Below are 24,334 nucleotides of genomic sequence, written 5' to 3' on the forward strand. Positions count from 1 at the left end.
GCGTGTTTGCAGGTTGTTGTGTGTATGCTCCTGAATATTGAAAACACGTGCTCAAACTTATGTCTTTAAACCGTTAATAGTCGATACCAACAGAACAGTTAAAATATGTGGCTAAAAACAATTATTTGAACATTGCGTTTCTAGCACTGACCAACGAACTGCGTCAGAGAGGTGGCGTGCCTTCATTAATATTTTTCACATTTGCTAAAAGGTAGGCGAACTATCGTCTGTATCAATATAACGCCGTTAAATATACAGAAAAGAACCGGGAAGACATGCTAGTAGGTACTCTTTCATAAATCTTTCCGCGTTACAATATAACACCCAAGCTCCAAGACGAGAGGGGAAATAGCGGGTGTGAACATGCGTTCCTGTTGTCTTTGATGTATGGTACTTTACAGGTGTAATGTATTGTATAAGTATCAATGCAAAGTTTAGCATAATACCTTTAGCAAGAAAGGCACCTGCTCGCCCCGCGTCAACGTTATACTATATGCTGTTGACTAGCCAATATATGGACACGCATAAAAAAGTACGCAGACTTGCGTATCTGTTAAGAGTTAAAAGTAAGCTTATAGTTGGGGTAGTAAGACTCATGAAGCCTTTATACAAAAAACGCATTGTTAGACATGCAAAACTTGTCACCAGCTGCAAAAATGAAGCGGGCTCGGCTTCCTCTTCAAATTTTCTGGTGGCCTTTTTCTTCCTGGAATGTGCAAAGAAGTGCTTTCAGATAAGCTTTGTGACAAACCAGTGCTATTTCTTTCAAATTGAACCAATTTATTTCATCGGCAAAAATACCTTTCACCGTTCTGTGCTTCTGTATTTTGAGCATATTATTCATTCCTGATACTAAATCAGTTTATACTCGTCAGCCATGATAAGCGTCAATGTAGGTCAGTAAAAACGCCGTATTAGGGGAACGTCTACCCGCCCAATAGTGATAAAACTCTAGGCTTTTCTGTCGTGTAAAGACAAAACAAGTATTTTATGTTGCATGCTCTAGATGCCCATTCTTTCTCTTAACGATTGGAAAGGTCCTTTTATGGAAACCACATGCTGTCTCAAGGCACTTAACTCTTCGTGCATCAGGGGAAAGGAGTGGTAGCTGAGCTCATGAATAATAACGAGAGCTTTTAGAAAGAAAGGCTGCCTGTTAAGCTCTTAACTCTTCGTGCATAAGGGCAAAGGAGTGGTAGCTGAGCTCATGAATAATAACGAGAGCTTTTAGAAAGAAAGGCTGCCTGTTAAGCTCGTGGCGTAAAGGCGGAATGACCGGTCAGACAAAAAAAACGCTCAATTACTGCACCCCAGCACAAGGTAGTAATCTTGAGATGTCACGTAGTCACTGTAACAAGTATAATGCATAACAACAATGCAAACAAAATGCTCGGAAGCTAAAAAAGTGATGCTTTTAAAGTGTGCCTTTAGACAGCACATTTTCGAGGAAACCTATATAGGTTAATTCAACTGTACATTGAATAATTGTGACTCACAGCGAAATCAAGAATCTTTCTCTTATCTTTGCTTGCCTTGAGCTGTGAATATGCCTTCAACTTCGCATACCACAATACGCGCGCATTATTAACGAGCTGGTTTTCAAAATTCGGAATCAAGAAACGACTGGCGAAGACATGCGCCGTGCCAAACACGCTTTTGGTCAGATCCAGTTAAGCTTCTTCGGATCCATCCTGGACGGACAATCATAAAATGGCTGCCAGTTAAACCCCACAAATCAATCTATCAATCAATTAATTAATCAATCAATCAATTAAGTAAAGCGAAATGCACCAGCATGTCTCTTTTCGCCCTTGTGGCACTAATTGGCACCGAGTCATTTAAATAATTATAGAAGAATTTCGAAAGACTGGCCGTTCTCTGAAGCCAATAGAAAAGGTTCCTGCACGAGAGCTAACCCCAAAAATGGGCCGGATGACATATAACATCCTGTAAGTCCCCGCCTTCGACAATATTTGCGCCATGAAGAATGACAACTGATACACTTGTGGGTATAATTTACGCGTGTAAAACGGGCATGAGTGATGTTCGCTTTTGTAAGCTGGTCCTGGCGAAGGCGAATAGGAAAGACGGCCTTTTGTTCTTAAAGCTGCCTGTATTTTGTTGATATTTCTTACAAAAAAAACTGTTTTTTTACTCACAGAATCACTGCGCTTTTCATTAGTTTGGATTTCAGATAATGGAAAGATAGCTTCTCAGCGAAGGCGATTAATTGAGCATGTTGGGAAGTCAAATTCCGAATAATAAAGTTTAGCCAAACGTGCTCAGTTATTTCCGTGTAGCTTTAGAAATACTGAAATTATGACTTCATATAGACAATTGGGGTGATAACATGCTAGGCTAAGCAGGAAAGTAAATCAGCGCTATCAAAAACAACTATTTAGCCCGTAATAACCAGCTTCTTGCGCAATCTCGGCATCTGTAGTTAGTATTTTCTTGTAGCACCGCCAGTGACTGTACATATGGAATGGAACTGTAAATCTGTTTCCACATTGTCTAAATTGTTAAATAATTACTCTTATGTCTGCACATCAGTAATTTACTATTTTTGTGAATAAAAGAAAGAAGTGCACATTTAAGGTCTCGTTTTGTTTGTGTTAAACGCATTAGTAATGAGATAAAGCAGTTGGTAAAGCGCCAGACGCGTTTGCAGGAAGTTGCAGGTTCGGTCCCCCCCACGGAAAAATCTCTGTTCGTCCACTTCCTTCTTATTTACATTGAAATTAAAATTACTTCTAATAACATCTCCCATACTTTCCTTGGAATGATTTTCTGTTACACCTCAATAATATTGTGTCCAACTAAGAAAAATGAGCCCGAAAGTGTACACTTCTTTCCTTCATTCATAGCGAAGGTCTCGTTTTGGCAGACTTAGTGCCTCGAAGTAGTCTACGAGGGATTATTCGTCAGCAGCAAGCTCGTATTAAGTTCACGTCCTACATGACGCCAAACAGGCAGATAAAGAGTGTTCCACATTCGCCGCCATGACCACTGGCGGCGCTGACTGTTGCTCTCACGTTTGTCACGGGGCTGTCCACGTGTATGAGGGGGAACATTCCATGTTCAGATCAAAATGTTCATTCGGCAGAACTAGTGGCCAAGAAACTGAAGATCAGGCTATAGCGCCACACGAGCACTGATAGCGGCAAACAGAGCGTCGGCTGCCGATCAACAGACAAGTGGCGAAGTGCGGCGGCATTTATACATGTGTCGTCAAATATTCCAGCCTGATCTCTGATCTTCGCGCAAGCTGTGGAATAATTTCGAGTGTACTCGGCTGCTGACTCGCAGGTCGCGGGTTCGAATCCCGGCTGCGGCGGCCGCATTTCCGATGGAGGCGGAAATGTTGTAGGCCCGTGTACTCAGATTTTGGTGCACGTTAAAGAACCCCAGGTGATCGAAATTTCCGGAACCCTCCACTACGGCGTCTCTCATAATCATCAGTGGTTTTGGGACGTTAAACCCCACATATCTATCAATCAATCAATCAATAATTTCGAGTGTTCGCGTCTAGTGGGTAATCGTAACCGAACGATCTACAATGATCGCGAACGTTCTCGAACAATGCGCAGTTTGGGCTGAACATTCCTGACCGAGGCTTTGTGGGCGAAACCAAATCAACCAAACATGAAAATAAGATACGCGCTTGGCATTTTCCTCCTCTGAAAAAGCCCCGTCCCGATGCTTCAAACGTAATAAAAAAATGCATGAACACTAAAAATAACATAAAAAGTGCAATAATAAATGAGTACAAGCAAGAAATCACTGAAAAACAACAAATTATTTTACAGTCTTTAGGTTCATTAACACGCATAAAATGGTTTCAGGCGCACGACATGTATGACTTCAGGTCATGCACGGCGCCGTTGAGCATTCGTGATACCTTCGGAAACAACCTCATAGTTGACTATAGGCCTAGACGTCGAGCTACCCTGTATCAACTGAAGTAGAGTTTAAGAAGTTTTTCATTCAGTCTACGTTGACGTATCCGCGTCCACACCCAAACACGATCACCGGGTTGGTATTCCGCGAAGTGTCGCGGAAGATTGTTACGGTGGCTGTCGATCGTCTGTTGGTTCTGATGCGGAGGCGGGCGAGTTGTGCTTTTTCAGCGCGCAGAAGTTAGGCAGTTACGTCGAGGTTTTTTTCGTCAGTGACGTTCGGCAGCAAGGCGTCGAGAGTCGTGAACGGGTACCTTCCGTAGACCAACTTGAATGGCGACATTTGCTCATCTCCTGCACCACCATGTTGTATGCGATGGTCACGTATGGAAGGATGGCCTCCCACGCCTTGTATTCTACGTCGACGTACATGGTTAGCATGTCGGCGATTGCCTTGTTTAGCCGCTCGCTTAGACCGTTGGTCTGTGGGGGTACGCTGTCGTCCGGCGGTGGCTTGTTTGGTTGTGTGCCAATATCGCCCTTATTTATTCTGCAGTGAAGGCCGTACTTCTGTTGATAATGAAGACCTCTGGGGCACCATGACGCCGGACGATGTTCTCAACAAGGGTGTTTGCTACCTCATCGGCACTATCTTTGGGCAGCGTCTTTGTCTCGGCGTAGCGGGTGAGGTAGACGGTAGCAACGACGATTCATTTTTTTCCGCAATTCGATGTCGGAAATGATCCCAGTATGTTCATGCCGATTTGTTGGAACCACCGGTGAGGTGGCTCGATGGGCTGCAGAAGTCCAGCTGCCTAGTTGGCGATTGCTTCCGTCGCTGACAGTCTCGGCAGGTTTTAGGAGCGAAGCTCCTTAAGGCGTGGGCTGTGCGTCCCCTGTATGTAGCCACCTCTCGTTCAGTTCTAAGTATTACGCTAGCCACCGCCCGATCTAAAGGGTACAGCCATATCCATCCGTCCATCCGTCCATCTGTCCGTCCGTCCGTCCGTCCGTCCGTCCATCCGTCTATCCATCCATCCATCCGTCCGTCCGTCCGTCCGTCCGTCCATCCGTCCATCCGTCCGTCCGTCCGTCCAAAAGATGTTATAAACTAGACGGCGGTACGTGTAGTTGATTATGAAAGATGCGAGGTGTTATAAAATAGGAATGATGCCACATATGGCGCGTGTCATCGTTCGATATAGTGCGGCGACGTACGCTAGGGGGAGCGTTGCAATAAAATCTAGTGGGCAAAATGTACGGAGGATTCATGGTTTACCAGGTTTACCTCCGGAGCTTCGCCCACTCATCATCATTCACTTCGTGGATATGGCGGCATTTATTTACGTATTGTGTGACATCAGCAGTGATGAGGGGCCAGTAATGCGTTTCTTGTATCCTCGCTACCGTGCGGGGAAATCTAAGGTGTGCAGTCATTGGGTCATCATGAAGAGCATTCAGTGCTTATGGACGTAACGCCGTAGGTACTACAATGAGCTAGCTGGCTTGATGTGGCGAGAAGTTTTTCTTGACGTGTATGCCATTACGCAAAAAAGAACGACGCCATTCCTCCTTTGAGCACCTTCGAAAACACGGCAGCCTTGCCCTCGAGACATTCCACAAGGCCCTTGAATTGGTGGTCGGCTCACTGTCGTTGTGCAAATTCGTCGACGCTTAAGGTTCCCAAGAAGCCGTCGTCGTACTCGTTGTCCGGTGACGACGGGCTGACGGGGGCGCGGGACAGGCAGTCAGCGTCTGAGTTCCTTCGCCCAAGTTTGTAACGGACGGTGATGAATACCTGAAGTCGCTGACACCACCATGCGAGGAAACCTGAAGTGTCCTTCAAGTTGGGTAGCCAACAGAGGGCGTGGTGGTCACTTGCAACTATGAGATGTCTGTCGTAGAGATAGAGGCGAAACTTGGACGTAGCCGAGATAATGGCAAGACACTCCTTTTCTTTTGTGGAATCGCTGACTTCCGCCTTAGGTAGTAACCGGCTCACATAACCGATGACCCTTTCAAGTCCGTCAGTCTTCTGCAAAAGAACGGCTCCGAGCCCTAAACTGCTTGCATCGGAGTAGATATCCGTGCCAGCGTTCTCGTCGAAATGCGCAAGTATAGGTGGTGTCTGCAGTTGTCGTTTTAGTTTTCATAAGCTTCTTCCTGCGGCGTTTCCCACTTGAACTCAACGTCAGTCTTTGTAAGGTTCATGAGTTGCTCGGGCGATACGGGCAAAATGTTTGACGAAACGCCTGTAATATGCGCACAGGCTGAAAAATTGACGCAAGGCCTTTTTGTCGGCGCGTGGTGCAAACGCAGCGATGGCGGTTGTCTTCTGCGGGTCGGAGCGTACTCCGGACTTGCTGATCACGTGTACCAAGAACAAGAGTTATTCGTATGTAAAGCGGTACTTCTCTGGCTTCAGAGTGAGTCCGCAGGTCTTTATTGCTAGAAGTACAGCTTCAAGGCGCCGAAGATGCTTGTCGAAGCTTGAGGAAAACACGACGACATTGTCCAAGAACACGAGGCAAACCTGCCACTACAAACTAGTCAGTATAGTGTCCATAACGCGCTGGAGCATCGCAGGCGCCGAGCAAACACAGAAGGGCATGACCCTGAATTTGAAGAGGTGGTCTAGTGTAATGAAAAATAAAGTTTTTTCATTCCATTCCATTCTGGTGTAATGAAGGCGGTCTTTTTTGGTCTCTCTCGTCTACTTCGATTTGCCAGTAGCCTGTCTTGAAGTCCATCGATAAAAAGTATTTCGCGTTGGAGTCGATCCAGGGCGTCGTTCATTCAGCACAGATAGCGTACGTCCTTCTTCGTGATTTTGTTGAGACGCCGATAGTCAACGCAGAAGCGTATTGTTCCATCATTTATCTTCACTAACACCACGGGTGATGCCCATGGACTCTTTGAAAGCTGGATAATATCATCGCGTAGCATTTAATCTACTTGTTTCTTTATGGCCTCACGTTCACGCGTTGAAACTCTGTACGGGCACCGACAGAGGGGCCTGGCATTTTGTTTTGTTACGATTCAACATTTTGCGACAGGTGCCTGTCAAATTCTTGACGACGACGAAAAGCAGTTCTAGTATTTCAGGAGCAGGTTTCTGTGCTGTTCTTGTAATGCATCGGAAGGCTCGGATTAACGTCGAAAGCTCCTTGAAGGGTTTCAGTCGTCGGTGCAGATTCGGCAGAATCACTGAGCGTGAAAGCGTAGCTGGCTGCTGGTATTTCTTCAATGCAGGCAACCGTTGTGCCTTTGCTGACGTGTTTGGGCATATTGCTAAAACTTTTGAGCATCACTGTTACTTTTCGTCTACGTACCTCCCCAATTCCTATTTCCCACGGAAATATCGCCATTGACCAACACGTGCTGATTACATTCAACGACGCCTTCGAAGTCTTCTGCTTTCGGAGTGCCGACGCAAGTGATAGCGCTTGAGCGAGACGGATTGGTGACTTGTTCTTCCAGCACATTCAAGGCTTGGTTTTCTGGTGGCGTGCGCGTTGATAGTGGTTTCTCTGTTAATAGTTTTATTAACTTTGTTCTCAGGTCAACGATGGCACCATGAAGGATTAAAAAGTTCGTATTAAGGATGACGTCTCTCGAGCAATGCTGTAGTAGGAGGAAGCTTGCGAGGTAAATATGGCTGTTGATGGTGACTCTGGTTACGCGGATCCCTGCCGGCGTAACTAGGTGACCTCCAACTGTACGGATTTTGGGGTCTTCTCAGGTGATCCTAACTTCCTTCAAATTCGCTGTGATTGCCCACAGATGCCGGAATTGTCGGCTCTGGTGGCGACGAGAGCTACGATGTCATGGCCGTCAATGAGGACGTCGAGGTCACTAGTTCGTCGCCTCGCGTTGCAGTTGCTGCAGCTTCAACGCCAGGTCGTGGCGTCGGATCAATGCTAGGACAAATAGTACCGCTGCTTCGACGTTGCGTCGTCAAGTCTTCAGCCGGCCGTGAAGTGCCAACGTTGTAGCTGCATTCAGAGTGTGGCAGGATCTTGAGGCTTCGTGTCGTTGCCGGTGGTGGCGGCGGAGGGTCTCATTCATCAGGAATACTAAGGGCAGCAACCGCACCTCCATCGGTTGCTGCCCTTAGTATTCCTGATATGGTCTAGACTACCGGCCCTGGTTCGGGCCAGTCTATTGCCGACAGTGCGGTGACATGTAGCAGCCGAGTGAGGGTGAACGACGAAATTCTCGGGTTGTCCTCTGCGCTTCAGCGAGATAGTCGGCGATGTCGCGTGAGCTTTCATTTTGCTGTGGACGCGGTGCATTGTTCGCAAAACCACGTACCTGGCGGTACGTGTGCACGGCTTCTCCGCAGTGGTAGCACAGTGGGTGCGCAAGACGTCCGTCTTCCTAGAAGCGTAGCACTGGCCGGCAGGTGGGTGGTATGGCGTCGGTGTTGGTGGCAGTGGTATTTGGCGGTGGAACTACGGTGAGACAGTGTTCTAACACGGGCGCATGGAAGAGCGTTGCGCTGCACTGCAGCAGCGTAGCTCATAGTTTCGGGTTCAGGCTTCGGTACTTCAGGTATTCCAAGCGACTGCCGAACTTCTTCACGGACAATGGTGGTGATCGAATTAGCTTGAGGCTGCGTCGAAGGTAACAGCTTGCACAGCTTCTCCCGCTCAATCATTCGAATGGTCTCGCACAGGTCGTCGGCACTCAAGGCTCAGCGCAGTTTAATGCTGCGCGGTGGTTGTACTGCGTTGTCCGCGTCTCAAGTGCATTTTCTATAGTCGCGTACTCGGTAAAAAACTCATTGACAGTTTTGGGCGGGTTCCGGACAAGTCCCGCAAACAGCTCTTGCTTCACCCCTCCCGTCAGGAACCAGAGCTTTTCTTTTCATCAGCCATGGCGGAGTCAGCATCACGAAAAAGCCGGGTAGTCCTCGACGAAGATGGTCGCGTTTTCATTACGGATACGCACCCGTGTCTCCAGCAAGATGGCGGCCCTTTCCCTGATGACAACGCTCGTGAAGGTGCTCAGCAACGTCATCCGAAAGAGATCCTAGGTGCGTAGTGCATATTCCCGGTTAATAGAAATAGACGTGGCGTAATTTTTCTTCGAGAGCCCAGCTGTTTAAGGCGGTGACTCTATATCTCAATCCAGCTTTCCGGGTCTTCGACTGATGATCCACAGGACGTCGGTGGCTCTTTAGGTTGCCGTAGAATGAGGGTGGCGATTTCGGTTTGTTGCTATGGTAGCATGATAATATATGGTAGTGAAGACAAAGGACACGGACAAGAGAAGTTACATTTAAGACGACACAGCGCTAGCTTTCAACAACAGTTTATTACACGAAAATCCCCCTAGCGTATGTGCTCCACCACGCCTTACGTCAAATGTGCATAGCCCTCACAACCATGAATTATAACCAACGCGCATGCATTAGCACATTAACATGTGCCTTGAATGTACCTTCTCTTGTTCGTGATCTTTGTCTGCGCTACCATATATTATTATGCCGGAGAATGGTTGGGACAGGCTGCATGGGGGCAGCCATGGTTGCTGCTGCCGATGTCAGGATCTGGGGCTGCATGGTTGTTTCAGGAAAGCAGCCGCACTCTGGTTGTAGTCCCTTCTGCCTGCGGCATGTTCGCTGTTCGGGGTTGACTTCGGTGTCTTCTCTGTCACTTGGGCTGGTTTCACGGCTTGATGGGAGCGTCCGGAACATGAAAGAAGCAGCGCCTCCACCAGATGTCATGGGGTCGTGACGTGGATGAAAGGAGCACACTTGATGTTCAGATGAAACTCATTATTAGGCTGATCTTATGGCCAGTAAACTGAAGGTCAGATTACAGCCACACAGAGGCACTGATAGCGGCGAACACAAGCGTCGACCGGCGATCAACTGACAAGTGGCGAAGCGCGGTGGCATTTATACATGAGTCTTCAAATATTCCAGCCTTATCACTGGTATTTGCGCAAGCTATGGAACAATGTCGGAAGTTTGCGTCTAGCGGGCATTCCTAATAGAACGATCTACAATGATCGCAAGCTTTCTCGAACAATGGTTTGCAGTTTGTGCGTAGCAATCCTGACCCAGGCTCTGCAGGTGTAAACCAGATCAAACAAAAAAATAACAAACGCGCATCGCAATGTACACTATAATGGGGAGTGGGGATAGCCGCAGTGGTTTCTCAGTTGGTAGAGCATCGGACACGTTATCTGAAAGTCACAGGATCAGTCCCTCCCTACGGCGGTTACATTGACATTACAATTGTAATCACATTTGACATTACAATTGACATTACAATTGTAATCACGTTAACATTAACATTACAATTGCTTCTTCTAGCATAACCCGCAGGTCGCGGGATTGAATGCCGGCTGCGGCGGCTGCATTTTCGATGGAGGCGGAAATGCTGCAAGCCCCGTGTGCTCAGACTTGGGTGCACGTTAAAGAACCCCAGGTGGTCGAAATTTCCGGAGCCTTCCACTACGGTGTCTCTCATAATCGTATGGTGGTTTTGGGACGTTAAGCCCCCCTCCCTCAATCAGTAAAATGTTCTAACATACCCTATACTTTCCTTAGCATGATTATCCGTTAGATCCCACTGAAGTTTTTGTGATTCATTTTTATACTCCGGCGAAGACGTTTCGTGACTCCTAATACGCATGAAGTTGATGATTAAATTGCGGTGTGGTTAATATAGTGCAATTTAAAACTAGCGTTGCGTACAGGCTTTAATGCGTGCTTAAGAAATGCAGGTGGTCCGAATCAATTTCGTGCTTCCCAGTATAGCCATTCCTCGTAACGGGATAGATGTTTAGGTGCATAAGGCAACAGCATTTCAGTATACCCTAGCGAATAAGGCAGAGACCCACTGGACACCAATTCAACTAGGGGAGTGACAGGCCAACAGTTCTAGCTGCTAATTTTAAAGACGATAGTCTTTCTCGGGACCTTCGACGCAAAAATTTTGGTCTGTCTGTCTGTCGGTCGGTCTGTACATTTGTCTGTTTATCCACCCTTAGCGGTACCCTAAATGGCACCAAAGTGACCAAAAGATACTCCAAACGGCTGACACCATCCGCAGAGCCCACCAATATTGCTCAAGGTTCAGCGTTCATACTTGTGAGGTTGTCAATTAAAAAGCAATTATTGCGCATATTTGAGGCACCTTAACAACACGTCGATATGATGTATGTGCTTTTTTACTAAAAAAAGCATACATATTTTGTATGTGCTTTTTTTACTAGAAAAAGTGTTTCCAACGCTTTGCTAAGACGTCACGGTGGTGGCACCTACCAGTCACCTTGTGTTTTGCACCTTATCACCTCTGAGACGGGCACACCCGGCGCGCGCCCCGTTTTTCAGGATAAATGCCAGATAGCGCTCATGTCTCACGTGTGACGTGACTTGATGCGCTCGTTCGCCTCCGCTGCACGCTCGAGACACTCTAATGCAGCGCCTCCAGAATGCCATTCACCGATTTTCTTGCGCAGAACATCAAATAAACGTTTTGTTCACTCTCTCCAGACGCAAGACTATATTCTTTCGACGACATTTGCGGTGTAACATGCCGATACGGGGCCAATTTTTTTTTCATTCGTCGGGACTTGGTGAGTAGTAAACAATACAACAGCGCTTCATATTTCGAGGAGAAACTAATTAAATGGGAAGTTATAATTTCAGTAGTACTGCCTCCATACGCCTAATGATTTGCAATTTAAGCAAACAATATAAACGCATAAAATAAACTAACTTATGTTTGTTTAGTGGTGCTATGGTAGAGCTTCAGTATTGTAGAATTGCTATCATTATGGTAAATCATCATAGCAAGGGTGTCGCATTCAAGACTGAGTTTGCTTACTACTGCAATTTCTAGCAAAGCATGATTTCGAAGGCAATACTCCAAAGAGTTTTTTGGTTTTTTTTTTTCAAGAAAGGAACAGTTTCTATATATTATCAAGGCCTGTCGAAACATTTAAAGAGCCATGACTCATACACCTCCGTCTAAATGGAGTAAGAACAACACCTGACTGTGCTCAAGCGCTCTTTTTTACCGCGAAAGCTGCATATGGCTAGGAGAAACGAAAAACCATACGGAAGCGGTTTTTTTGAGCGATCCTCACAGGCTGTGTCATCAGTTACGTCGTTCGAAGAATCGTACCCAAGCACGCGCTTGATTGGCTGCGTTGAGTTAGCTCGCGATGTCAAACGTCTGCGACATCGCGGCGTCTCGGCGCCAGTTGTGATGATTGTGGGGGCGCGTTCGGCGGGAGTTTCTCGAGCGGCACTTTGGCTTCGGCGGTGACGTCTGCGAGCGCCTGTGGTTCGATAATAACCACTGTGATTAACGCAGTGCGAAACTCATTTAACCACTCATTACTCTGCTCTATGACTGCCAACCTGCGAGGCGCAATATGTAGCATTTGAAATGAACGATGAAGAAAACCGAAACAAAACGTGTGTCTAACCTCATTAAGAAGCAGGAACATGTATTCAATAACTGCGAAAGGCTTCAGCGGAGAGTCGGGTTGAACCAACTGCTAAACACCAGGGGCGAACGCTTCCGCTTCCGCTAGTTTGTCGTAGTGCTTGGGCGGTGATTTTTTCTTTTTTCAGTAAGTAGAAATTGACTATGTAATCAAGACTAAGTGGCAATGTGCTTCCCCTGAAGCTTGCTCGTGATTTCAAGCAAGGCTAAACGATTGCGGCCGTATAGAAGTTCCCCTAGAAATAATAGCGACAAAAGACGACGCACTTAGCAGTACTATAGCCATGATCCTGTTCCTGCTGTTTAAAGCTTAGCTATTGGTAAGAGCCCACATTACGCACAAAACCGATGTGTTTCGTCCAGCTTGTGACTCCTTACTCCCAATCGTCATCAGGACGCGCTTCCAGCTTCTCCTCTACTCCGCGATGATTGGACGTGGTGGTAGCAGGGCCAATGGCGGCGCTGGTAACCAAGCTGCTCGATTCTCGCTGAGCACTGTTTTCTGTTGCCTGCTCCATGGACGGTTCCTATAAAAGCCGCGCACGCCGATTGCTTCGAGAACCTGAACAAAGACGAGGCGAATTGAGATCAACATTATAATGGTCAGAACTATTTTCATGCTCCTTTCCTTCGTGCGTGCATTGAAATTTAGATGCGACCACTCGACATGCAAAAAGTATTACGACCTGTAACCAAACAAAATAGACTAGCAGCTAGCTTGCGTGAATCCTTATGAATAGGCTCTATGAGCCTCAAAAAAATGAAGTGGAGTCACCTAGTGGTAGGTGTGGGTGACGTCATGACAAGGACATTTCGACGCCTGCCGTTGTGCGCTTACATAACATGCGCTTGCTTAGTACATTGTCCCGTTGTTTGCATTCGCTTTTTGCTTGTCTCAAGCTACAGATTAATGACAAAAACATCATGGATAATGTTACTGGTAGACCAATACAATACACAGTATATACAATATACGAGTTCTACTACCGTACAAGTTTGCTTTTGCTTCTGCCAATGGAGCCCATGCTCGGTCGTACAAAAATTGAAATCAGGTTTTTGTCACGCTGCTAGGGTCACGCTGCTAGGGATGCATGGGTTTCATTCCCGGACTCGGAAGCCAACGGGGGTGGGAAGCAGGAACGCAGTTCTGCTTGGATAGAGCAACATTACAGCCACGTAATCATGTTGTTATTTGGTTTGCAAGACGCCATATTTGCATCATTAGGTTAAGTGCTCGACAGATGATTTTGAGAGATATGAAGGTTTCACCTCAACCAAGGTTGCTTGTATCGAACGCATCTGCGTTTCTACGGATTTCGTTTTTTTTTCGGCGTGACACACACAGCGCACGCGTGCAGGATCAAGTCTCACAAGACATTGCCAATGGACTCACCCTGCAATACCACCGCAGCTTTAGTGTCAGTTTTCGTCGCGTACTTGATTAGTCACGATGTTTTTCTCGCAATACTTCAGGTGCTTCGTTTAGCGGATAATTGTCAAAATTAGGTATGTCTAAGGTAAAGTGAAAATTCTTATTGCTGTTATACTGTGTCACCACGTGGCATCGTAGCTGCTGCACACTCGTAAGTACTAGTTAGAATAGTCACCGCGTAAATTTATTTTCTTTTGAGTTCATTGCTCTTGAGCATCAACCTGTTGATTCCCATGACGTGTGAGGTGAGTCGTCGTATCAGAGAGGCGAATGATGTTTAATTATTACGTGAGCCACGTCACTAGCAATCGAAAAAGTTCATTTCGACCACGGCGTTTGTTTTGAAAGCCTTGATATAGCAGTGCTCGTACCTGAAGTTAACATTATAGCCTTTGTGGCGCGACAGTAGATCGTACCAACACTTCTCGCAAAGTAGGGTTTACGACGACAAAATCTCTGGTGACTGTTGAGAAGTTATCTGTGCACAGGATCCGATAAAACAGAGATGGCAGCATTTCAAAAATTGTTGTGTGTGCAGCCTCATTTTTTGTGTAATTTTTTTATTATATGAAGCGATTATTTATGCCATACATGTTCATGGGAAGTCTGCTGTTGTAGAAATCGCCATTCGGTCAGATCACGTTGATTTTTTGTAGAGGCTGTCGTAATATTTATGGTAAATCGCAACACAGTAATGAATTGAAAATGCCGGAATTCCATTTGTAATAGTTCGGCACGCATGTTTTAACTTCGCAGTATATGCCTAGTTGTTTGTAGTTAAAATCACCTAGCATACTTTCGTAGTACCTATTTTTTGGAGTAGGAAGTGCAGATTTGTTGAAGTAAGAAGTGCAAACAACAAACGTCTTGCTGCCATGCATCACGATTTTCACAATGACTCTCCTGTTCAGATGGGAGTTCACCTGCGCTAAGCTTTATTATAAGAGCTTGCTACAGCTTAAATAACTTTCACTAGTTATGAAATCTTTCACCTAGTAGCTTGAAAGATTATAATCGCAAACTTTAGTAGTAATCACCATCGTATCGCTAAAAAGTGCACACACAACGGGCGCAGAAAAGGGCGAAAAGCGGCGGCGGATGAAGAAAGTCCTCGCCGTGACGCCACATCGCCGCTACAGCAGTGACGCCAGTGTTCGTTCTCGGGGCTATTAAACCACACTCTATGAGAGAAATGGAGTATTCGGGGATTACTTCAGCTACACAACAATAGCGGTCATTTGACTTGCTCGCAGTTCCGTTCTCGAAGACGTGGCACTGGTCATTTCTTTGTCGGGAATGCCATGTCACTCTGATAACGTAAACTACCGGAATCATGGTGATAGCAGAAAGAAAGCACACGTACTAGATGGTTATTGTTGTGTAGTGGAAACACTCCCCATTTACTCAATTTTTTAGAGTGTGACTAGAAGGTGCTCCGACGTCACCGCGCTTACAGCCACACGCCACATCGTGTGCATATGAGCACTGAGTGATAGACGAAGATGTGAAGGCACTTCACTGTAAGCACATTCCCACTGGTTCGTGGTGTAGGGATGCACGACTAACAAAGCGTACCAAAATAGAAGGGCATGGCGTGTCAGACATGCCTCCCTAAATCACGAATTAAAACCAATTCGTCCTGCCGTTTGATATACTCACCTCATTAGTCTTTCAACCCATCAGCCTTTTCTTTTTCAGTGGACAATAAAAAATACGTATTGGTGTTTTTTGGCGTTTAAGAAGGTGTAGCAGCAACTTCCAGGAAGGCATATTTTACACTCGCTTTATAAGGAATTCGCATAAAAAGTGAACCAGTTACTTACTTTAAATTAGTGAACTAATCAATATTCTAATATTTAATTCACAATCAGTCGTAGCAGAACGTTCCCAACTCTTCTAGCTCTTTTATTACTTGAAGCCGGGCCAGCCAGTCATATCCCGCTTTTTCTTTAAATAAAATATATGATAAAGCTATACGCATGTTTCATGTGTAGCCAATGTTATTCGATGATGATGTACAGTTTGTATCTCAAGTATTCTAACAACGCGAAGTTTTAACTACAGGCAATGTATGATGCTTGATGTAAAGATAGATTACCGATAACTGAGCTGCCCTAAATAGAAGGTTTTTTTCGGCATTAAACGCTTCCATAACAAAAAAAAATTCCTTGATTTTATTCACCGCTACTAATATTAATCTTGTCCATGCAGAAAATAAATGGTTTAAATTTATGTCTAAATACAACTGTGCTACAACGTTGACGCTCCAACTCGTTAGCCTTGCAGTTCCGCAACCACGTAATTTGCCGGATTTTCAACATTGCTGCAAAAATGAGCTCTTGGTGTTTCTCCCGAATCACGTACGTTTCAAACAGCGCAAACCGTGACTGTGAAAACCATTGCTACTCATTTCCTTGCAATTTATGATCCAATTTTCTTAAGAAAAAAATGATGCGGTGACACCTAAACGGTGAGGTGGTTGAGGATGACTTTTCTACATAGGGTGCATCGTGGCGCGGTAACAGTGATCCGTATGAACTTTAATGGAGATCAACACAATTCACGAGAATGACAAGTTTCGTATCAACCAAACTACAAGCCTGAAAAAACAGAACTGCGTAGTTACTATCTCTTCATTTCTCGAGCAGGTATAGCAAAAGATGTCACAGTGAGACGCTGGGAGCCTGGAAGCAGTGACTTGAAAGAACTTTGCTACATTTTGAGTAGCCATAGAATGTATTCACTAAAACAGCTTATTTCTTCACGAATTCACTACCAAAAAAAAAAACCCCAGGCCTGCACGGAAGGCGCAGCACTGTCATAGCGAAAGCTAGAAGAGCGGCCTTTCAGAGCCTTTTCAAAACACTCATTGGTTAACAACTGCAAGCACAGTTGCTTGATGCTCACTATGTCATTATTAATAAATTTATTTGGGTAGTCGGCTGCCCTTCGCCATGCGATTTTTCGTCACTCTTCTGAGAAGCATGGAATCCGCTAAAATCTTGCAAGGAACGTCGTGCTAATTGTTCACGTATTGGCTGACGACGATAATGAATTATGGCAGAAGGGGGTATGCGCCACAGTTAAAAGGGGAACAAGAACAAGCTTTCGTAATGAGTTGGAGCATTGGACGGCCCACTCGTTACACTATTCGCATTGTGCGATGACTCATTGTTCTTTCGCTGTTTTGAAACGCTTTAAAAGTTGTATTAACGCGATTGCTTTCCCTACATCAAGTCTGCCTAAGGCAAGTTTGCCAACAGGTCACAGGCACCAGCGTAGCTCAATTTCAGGGAAATCATGTTCGCATTCATTGAGTGCAGCAAAATACAGGAAATGATGCCAGAATGTATCTTAAGGTTAGAACCTCTCGCAAGTCTTAAATATTTTTGAGTGGACAACATCAGTCCGAATGGGGCTCATGGCAACGCTTGTTCCTTCTTATTGTATAATAAGAGTGTGCAATTTTTACCCTGTACATTGTTCAAGCCGAGCAGTAAATAAAAAAAACAGAGTCGCTCAGTGGTAGAATACTGGGCTGGCACCAAGCGGACACGGGTTCAAGCCTCATTGAGTCTTTGGTGCTAGGTTTGCCAACAAGTCAAAAGCACCGGCGTAGCTCAGTGGTAGAATACTGGGCTGGCATCCAGCAGACCTGGGTTTCGAGCCACATTCTGTCTTTAGTGCTAGGTTTTTTTTTAATTTCGCGCGATGTGGTTACGGACACCGGCGGCGGTGGTGGACAACTGTGCATGACCCGAGTTGTGATCTCGTAACAACTTCCGCTGTAAAATTTTTGAATTCATACAATATGAGCGGAGGTGCGCACACTGCGATCACGTTCTCTCTTTTCTTGTCGCGATGAAAGTGCTGGAACCTAAGCAGGGAGGGGTGGGGGGGCTGGCATGAGCAAAAAAAATGCGTCACGCGAACCTCGTGACCTTCAGCACTTTCTTTTTTTTTCGAGTGCGTGGCTTTTTAGGTGTGATTGCGCGCGCACGCTCGGACAAGTGGCAGCCTCCCGCGGCTATTTCTGTCGGACACACTTTTTTAGGCATCCGTCTAATTCGGCTCGTTTTCAATAGAAATTCAATTTAGTCAACCCTTTAACAAACTACCAGATGACGACGTTACCCAAAGCGTCGGTGTGGCTCATAACGCCCGTCCTATTCATTGCGTTTCCAACAGAAGTGTGATTTTGTCAACGCCTTAACACACTGCTACGTGGCAAACTTACTCAACGTTTCGGCGTGGCTCATAGCGTCCATCAATACTAGAAAAAGTTCTGTCACGCATAGAGCAATCCGCCTACTTGGCATGGATGTAACTCCGCATTTTATTAGCGTTTCCTGGTTACGCCCGCCACACGAAATCGTGGTCGGCCAACAGAGAAGTCTAAATGCGCGTTGTGTTACCCTCTAATCAGGATGTGACGCTGAATAGCTCTGACGTGGTGCGGATAGGCACCCTTAGCCAACGTTTGGCGTACAATCAGTCATGGTCTTTTGGATGTCACGCCCCTTTCTGTCGTTCCACTCTCACCGTTTAGGAATAATACGCCTGACCAACCTCTTTCAACACGCATTGACGTCAACTCGGCGATCGGCGACATACTTTATAGCTGTCTGTTGAGAGCTACTTTAGAGTAATCGACGAGCGGCGTGTTGCGTCACGTCGCTGATCGCAGAGTGACGTCGCTGCGCGTGAAAGCAAGTTGGTCAAGCGTAGCAAAAATTACGCGAGCTTGTTTGGGGGGTGTACAAAAATATTCGGAGCCTGTTGACTGGCCTGACAGCACGCAACCGCTGCAGCGCGTCAGTGCGTGTTTTCATGAACAATTATTCACGGGAGATCTACCGCGATCAAGCAGTTGAGTATTCGCTGAACGTCTACTAAAGAGCTGCGCCCACTTGAAAGCACTAGAGGCCTGTATTCAAAAGCGATATAGAGTGGTCAAGCTATTCTGCGAGTATTGCACTTACCTGAAGTGTCCAGCAAGCAGGCGGCCGAAGGCTGCGAAAGGGCACGGCTGAAGCTTCGTGAAAGTCACCCGGGCACTTAGAAGCCGAGTGCATGCACTAAAAGCTCGTGAGCGGAAGCTCGCGGATCTTCGTTATCTTCTACCGCATCCGTGGGCATAGATGCCCGCATTAAGTTTCAGTTTCAAGAGCGCGATTGATTGTTTGTTTATTTGTCCCTTTTATCCTGGCGCAACCCACTACGGGGGTTCGGCCATGAAACAAATGGTGCCTTGCTATTTCAAAGAAAATGTTCATAATTTCGAAATGTTAAGCTTTTAATGAATATGCTTGATTTTGATAATTTGCTAATGAATACAACGCCGCCTTGTTTGCACAGAGAAAAAAACGAGAACATTGGAGAGGACACTGTTTGACGAAATCGAGCTGTCAAATGAAACTCAGCAGCTAGAAATAATGAATAGGTGAAAACGTTCACGACGGGAAGGCATTGCTGTTGTCAAAAATAGGACCTTCGTATACGCTGGTGTTCCTGCGAGGCAAGAGTCAATAAAGCAGGTCAAACTTTTGCAACTTGTTAAGTCAGCAGTTGAAAAAACAATGTCGAAGGCGTTATATCAGATAATAACTACTGTAACTGAGTGTGTCTCGAAAGTGTTTTGCTCACAAATTACTCAACTACTTTCTAAAGTTGTAGCACCAATGACCAGTCTGACGTCTTGCTTAACAACAGCAGCCACAGCAGAGGTGTCTAATTCAGCACCGCAGCAGGAACGTCAGGCCAATCCAAAGCCTACTGCACCACAACCTTCCACCTCGAGTGAAGTAGAATTTCATGATGAGATGGAAATCAGCCATGCAGGCGCCAGAAGCGAACTGGGTCCCCAGTAAACATTGCACGCCCCAATTCAAAAACCAAAAAAGGTTATTCGAATTCCACTCGAATTCCTAAAGAAAGTATTTTGGAAACAGTCGTTGCCGAAGTCTTTCACGCATCACCATAGATACCTAAAAAAAGTTCTGCAGTGGAACTGTCATCTTTGTTTTCAGCTTCAACAGATTTATTTTACTTAATCAGTTAAATCCTAACATATTATCATTGCAATAAACCTTGCTTACGCCTAATAAAAGTTATCATTTTAAAATTTTTCGAATATTTTGGTTAGATCGCCCTTCACTTGGAGGTTGTGTAGTCATATTATTATCAAACAAATTTTGCCACAGAGCGAGTCTGTCTTTCTAGTTCATGTCCTCTGACTGTGAAATTCTGGAAATTGACATCAACATAGCTTGATGACCCCTTTCTCCGTTATAAATGCATATTTTCCCTCAAGCGTACACAATACCCAACAATTGGACTGTGTTTTAGGTAGCTGCAAGAATTAAATATTTCTCACTGGCGATTACAACTTCCATCACGTGTCATGGGGTTTTAGAACAGACTCTGCTGGGCTCTTCTGTGGGACTGGATCACGTATAAAAATTTTACCTGCCTAAACATGAAGCAGCCTACGTTTGTTCATGGTCGAGCACGATCAGTATTAGATCTCACGTTTTGTAGCACAGGTGTTCCGCTGATGTCCTGGAAAACAGTCGATTTCGCTTCAAACAGTGATCACCTTCTGGTATACTTTGAAATAGGGTTTCCCATAAAATCATTTGAAAGAAAATCTAAAGCTCTGGTGAATTATAAAAAGTTTAAAGACCGTTTTTGCGCTAACGTTAAGGTAGCATCCCAGTGATAGAAATGTAGACCTCGGTAAGAACGTTCTTTCTGTTCTATAATTATCAAAAAACACAGGATTTAGTGATTACGTCGGTGAAAACCAAGAGTGCTCCACCCAGTCGATGGTAGAACACTGAGTGTACGCGGGACTACAGAAGGAGAAAAGCGAAATAGAAATGTCCTATACAAAATCACAGCCCACAAATTTAGAAAGATTATCAGTATATTGCGGCAATATTAAAACGTACAGTATCACGCGCGAAAAAGGAATATGGTAAGAATCACTTCGACTACCTATCTAAGTCAAAAAATAATCGAGCACAATTCAATTTCCCACGTTGTACAAAGGAAACTCCAATGCCTGGAAATGTGGAATCAGTGGTTTACACTTCGCAAGAATTACAGGAAGCACTTAATCAATTAGCTCAAGGGTTAAAAATAGATTCACAACGCGCCTTCCACCATTGGTTTATACTTCAGCCATTTATGAGTACACAGCAGTATCGATTTCTGGATTAGATCAGTCTATGTTAAGGTCGCCAAGCTCAGTACCAGGGATGACGGAATTACAAACTCAATGCTAAAAATAATATATCAGGAATTCCCCAAAATCTCTTAAGCGTAATAAACTACTCCCTTAAGACGGCATGGATAGCTGATGAGTGTAAGATTGCTAAAATCATACCACTGCTTAAAAATCAAGGGGCTGGATTTAATATCGACAATATAAGACCAATAGCATTAACATCAAATGTTGGGAAACATATTTAAAGGGTCCTTCATTGTCGTATGATAAAATTTGTAAATGACCAACAGCTGTTGAGCCCCAGCCAAATTGGCTTTAGATGTGGATATTCAATCTGGAATGCGCACGCAGACCTTGAAAGATGGGTTCCCATTGCCCTGCATAAAAAACAGTACGCTTCGTTAGTTACCTTAGACATGAGTAAAGCATACGATAGTGTCAAACATTCTGTGTTAATAAATTGTTTACGGTGCCATGGACTTCCTCCTTCTATTGTAGCATGGGTGACAGAATTTTAAAGAAAAGGGAGTTTTACTGCGTTAAAGATGGTTTTTTCCTGCAAGCACAAGAAGACCCCAATCGTGCCACAGGGATCAGTACTTCCATCAGCATTATTCAACGTATTAATGTGTACTATTCCTATTCTATCAGGGGTGCAGACTTATGTTTATACAGACGACATTACTTTTTTTGGTATGGCTGCTGACATACATCGCTTTTACGAAACTTTACAGTCGTACTTGAGTGAACTCAAGAAGTTTCTAGATGGACTGCAGTGAAGTTTTAATACCAACAAGTGTGCTATTCTGGTTTTTTCGGTTAACGATCAGGTGAGCATATATCTGACTTACAAGCTGTAAATTATCTCACAAGTAGAATCACTAAAATACCTCGGAGTAATATATAACGAACAACTAAACTGGCTAGCTCATATTAAATATGTCACAGTTAAAGAGCATGGCCAATGGGTGTATTGCGCAGGCTGAGCAGCCGCAGATCGGGTATGGGAAGAAAATCACTTTTGATGGTCTACAAAATGTACGTACGACCGGCATTGGAATTTGGCTGTGTTCGTTTTTCTGGTGCGCCAGCATACCAGCTTCGGCCACTAGTCCTATTAAAGCGAGAGGCTTTGCGGTTGTGCTTAGGCCTTCCAAAATATGTGGCAAATGCAGTATTATACCTGGAAGCGAGAACAACACCCCTGTTAAACCGATTTACCCTACTTACGGTGAAGACTTTCTGACGGTTGTACGAAACACTGTCTAACCATACTCAAATAATTTTCATCTCCAAACCCATTACAATTTTTTCTGAGCACTGGCCTAGATTCCGCAAGCCACAAATTATATTTGCACAAAGATTACTCGATTCCCTGAATGTACAAATTCATGATGTGCGTCCTTTGACCATGGAACCTTAAATCACAGCCATTGTTTACCACAATATTTTTCCGAACCACGCTAAATTATTACGTGACGGAATTTTTAATGGACTATTACAAGAGCGTCTAAATATTCTGCTGACAAATGTCGTTATTGCAACAGATGCATCGCAAACCGAGAAAAAATCTGGCATAGGAATATTCTGCCCTCCACTTGATTGGTGTTTTTCATTACGACTGCCGGATTTTATCACAGTTTTCATAGCTGAATTTATGGCCATAATAGTAGCAATAGTAGCTCTCCAAACGTTGACCAGGTCAAATACAGTAGTAGCAATCATCACAGACTCATTATCTGTATCTTCTTTTCTCTCTGCTACTGGTGAAAGGCCTCTTCTAAAGCTTTTCAGAATACTAGTTCCCCAATGTTCTATCATTCGGCGCCTCTGCTCTGGGCCGCAGCCAAAGGGGTGTTTACTACGCAATAGAGGAATTTATAAGTCAGACTAAAAGAATTTAGAGCTAAATTCTTCATTCTTTTAGGCTTTTAAGTATTATTATTCAGTAATGATTTGTTGTGAAACCTATTTCTAGCACATACGAGTAGTATTGCGAAGGAAAAAAACAAATTCACCTAACACTCGGCCATTCCCCTGCATTGGGTAAGAGCCATAAGATGAGGAGAAGAAGAGACAGCAAGAAAATACGATGCCAAGTCGGCCCTCCAAATTTTTACCTATAAAGGTCTGGTCTGCTACAGTCACCTTTATGCCTGCATTGCAATGAGTGTGAATATTCGCCCTTCGTGAGTTAGCGAAGCGGTTTGGAAACGTACAAAGAGGTTTTCTCCGATGCTTCCATTTAAATGTACAATCATTGGGAAACAAAGTAAATGAACTCGAGTGTCTGTTTAATCAAATGAAAGATTGTTTTGATGTTGTTATGCTAACGGAAACCTGGAAATCGGATATTTCAGAAGAATTTGAACTACCTCATATGAAAACGTTCTCTGTTTTTCGGCCAAGTCGTCGAGGAGGTGGTGTCACTATGCTACTTGAAAATTCTTTACCAGCTGTATTGCTCGAAAAGTTTACTTCAGTTACTGCTCATTACGAAATGTTATGTGTTCAGTTTCAAGATGTCATAGTTGCTGTGTGTTACCGGCCACCTGATGGTGACTTGTCTGATTTTTTTGCATTTTTAGATGTTTTCTTAACATTTGTAAATCAACATCAATACACTGTTATATTGGGTGGTGATTTCAATATTGACATGGGGCATGAAAGCACGAGAAAGTGTGACTTTGAAACTATTATTGCATGCAACGGTTGCGAAAACATTATAAATAGATCCACTAGAATTAGTCTGTCTTCGGAGACCACCATAGACCTATTTATCACAAACTGTGATCTGTCGTGTGTTACCTGTGCTGTCCTTACGTATCCTATTAGTGATCACATGGCGATATGTTGTTCTGTAAAAACAGCTGTACCTACGTTAATTCAGAATGATATTCCTTATAGTTATCAGCATGTCTCGCCAGCTGCTTTAGATGCTTTCCGTTTAGAGATTGGCACTTTGCATTGGGACAATGTTTTTTACTCAAATGATGCAAACTCAGCCTATGACGCTTTTTTAGAATCGTTTATTTGTATATACAAAAAACACTTCCCTTATAAACAGCGAAAAAACGTAAAGGTTGTCGGAAACCTTGGATGACATGTGAACTCTTACGTAAAATAGACAGAAAAAACAGATTATTCCGGAAATTCATACGTACGCGCGACGAGGCGGACCTAATTGCTTTCAAGCAGTTCCGAAATGCCTTAAGTAAAGAAATGAAGAAATCAAAGGAGCTGTATCATATACAAGCATTTACTGTGTGTTCAAAACGAGCAGATGTTTTATGGAATAGAA

General features: G+C 44.5%; 1 protein-coding gene across 1 annotated transcript in view; it reads right to left on the minus strand.

The window, feature by feature from the left end:
* The window catches only part of LOC119177985 (ATP-dependent translocase ABCB1), a 147,324-nt gene extending 128,393 nt beyond the window's left edge, over positions 1 to 18,931 (minus strand). Inside the window, exons 1-3 of the mRNA XM_075866304.1 lie at positions 18,785 to 18,931; positions 12,749 to 12,932; positions 646 to 706 (exon numbers count right to left, since the gene is read on the minus strand). Coding sequence (XP_075722419.1) covers positions 646 to 706; positions 12,749 to 12,888 — 201 coding nt within the window. The 5' untranslated portion in view covers positions 12,889 to 12,932; positions 18,785 to 18,931. The remainder of the gene's footprint in view (positions 1 to 645; positions 707 to 12,748; positions 12,933 to 18,784) is intronic.
* Positions 18,932 to 24,334: the final 5,403 nt, after the last annotated feature.

This window comes from Rhipicephalus microplus, chromosome 1, assembly GCF_043290135.1.
Source record: "Rhipicephalus microplus isolate Deutch F79 chromosome 1, USDA_Rmic, whole genome shotgun sequence".
Classification (NCBI taxonomy): domain Eukaryota; kingdom Metazoa; phylum Arthropoda; class Arachnida; order Ixodida; family Ixodidae; genus Rhipicephalus; species Rhipicephalus microplus.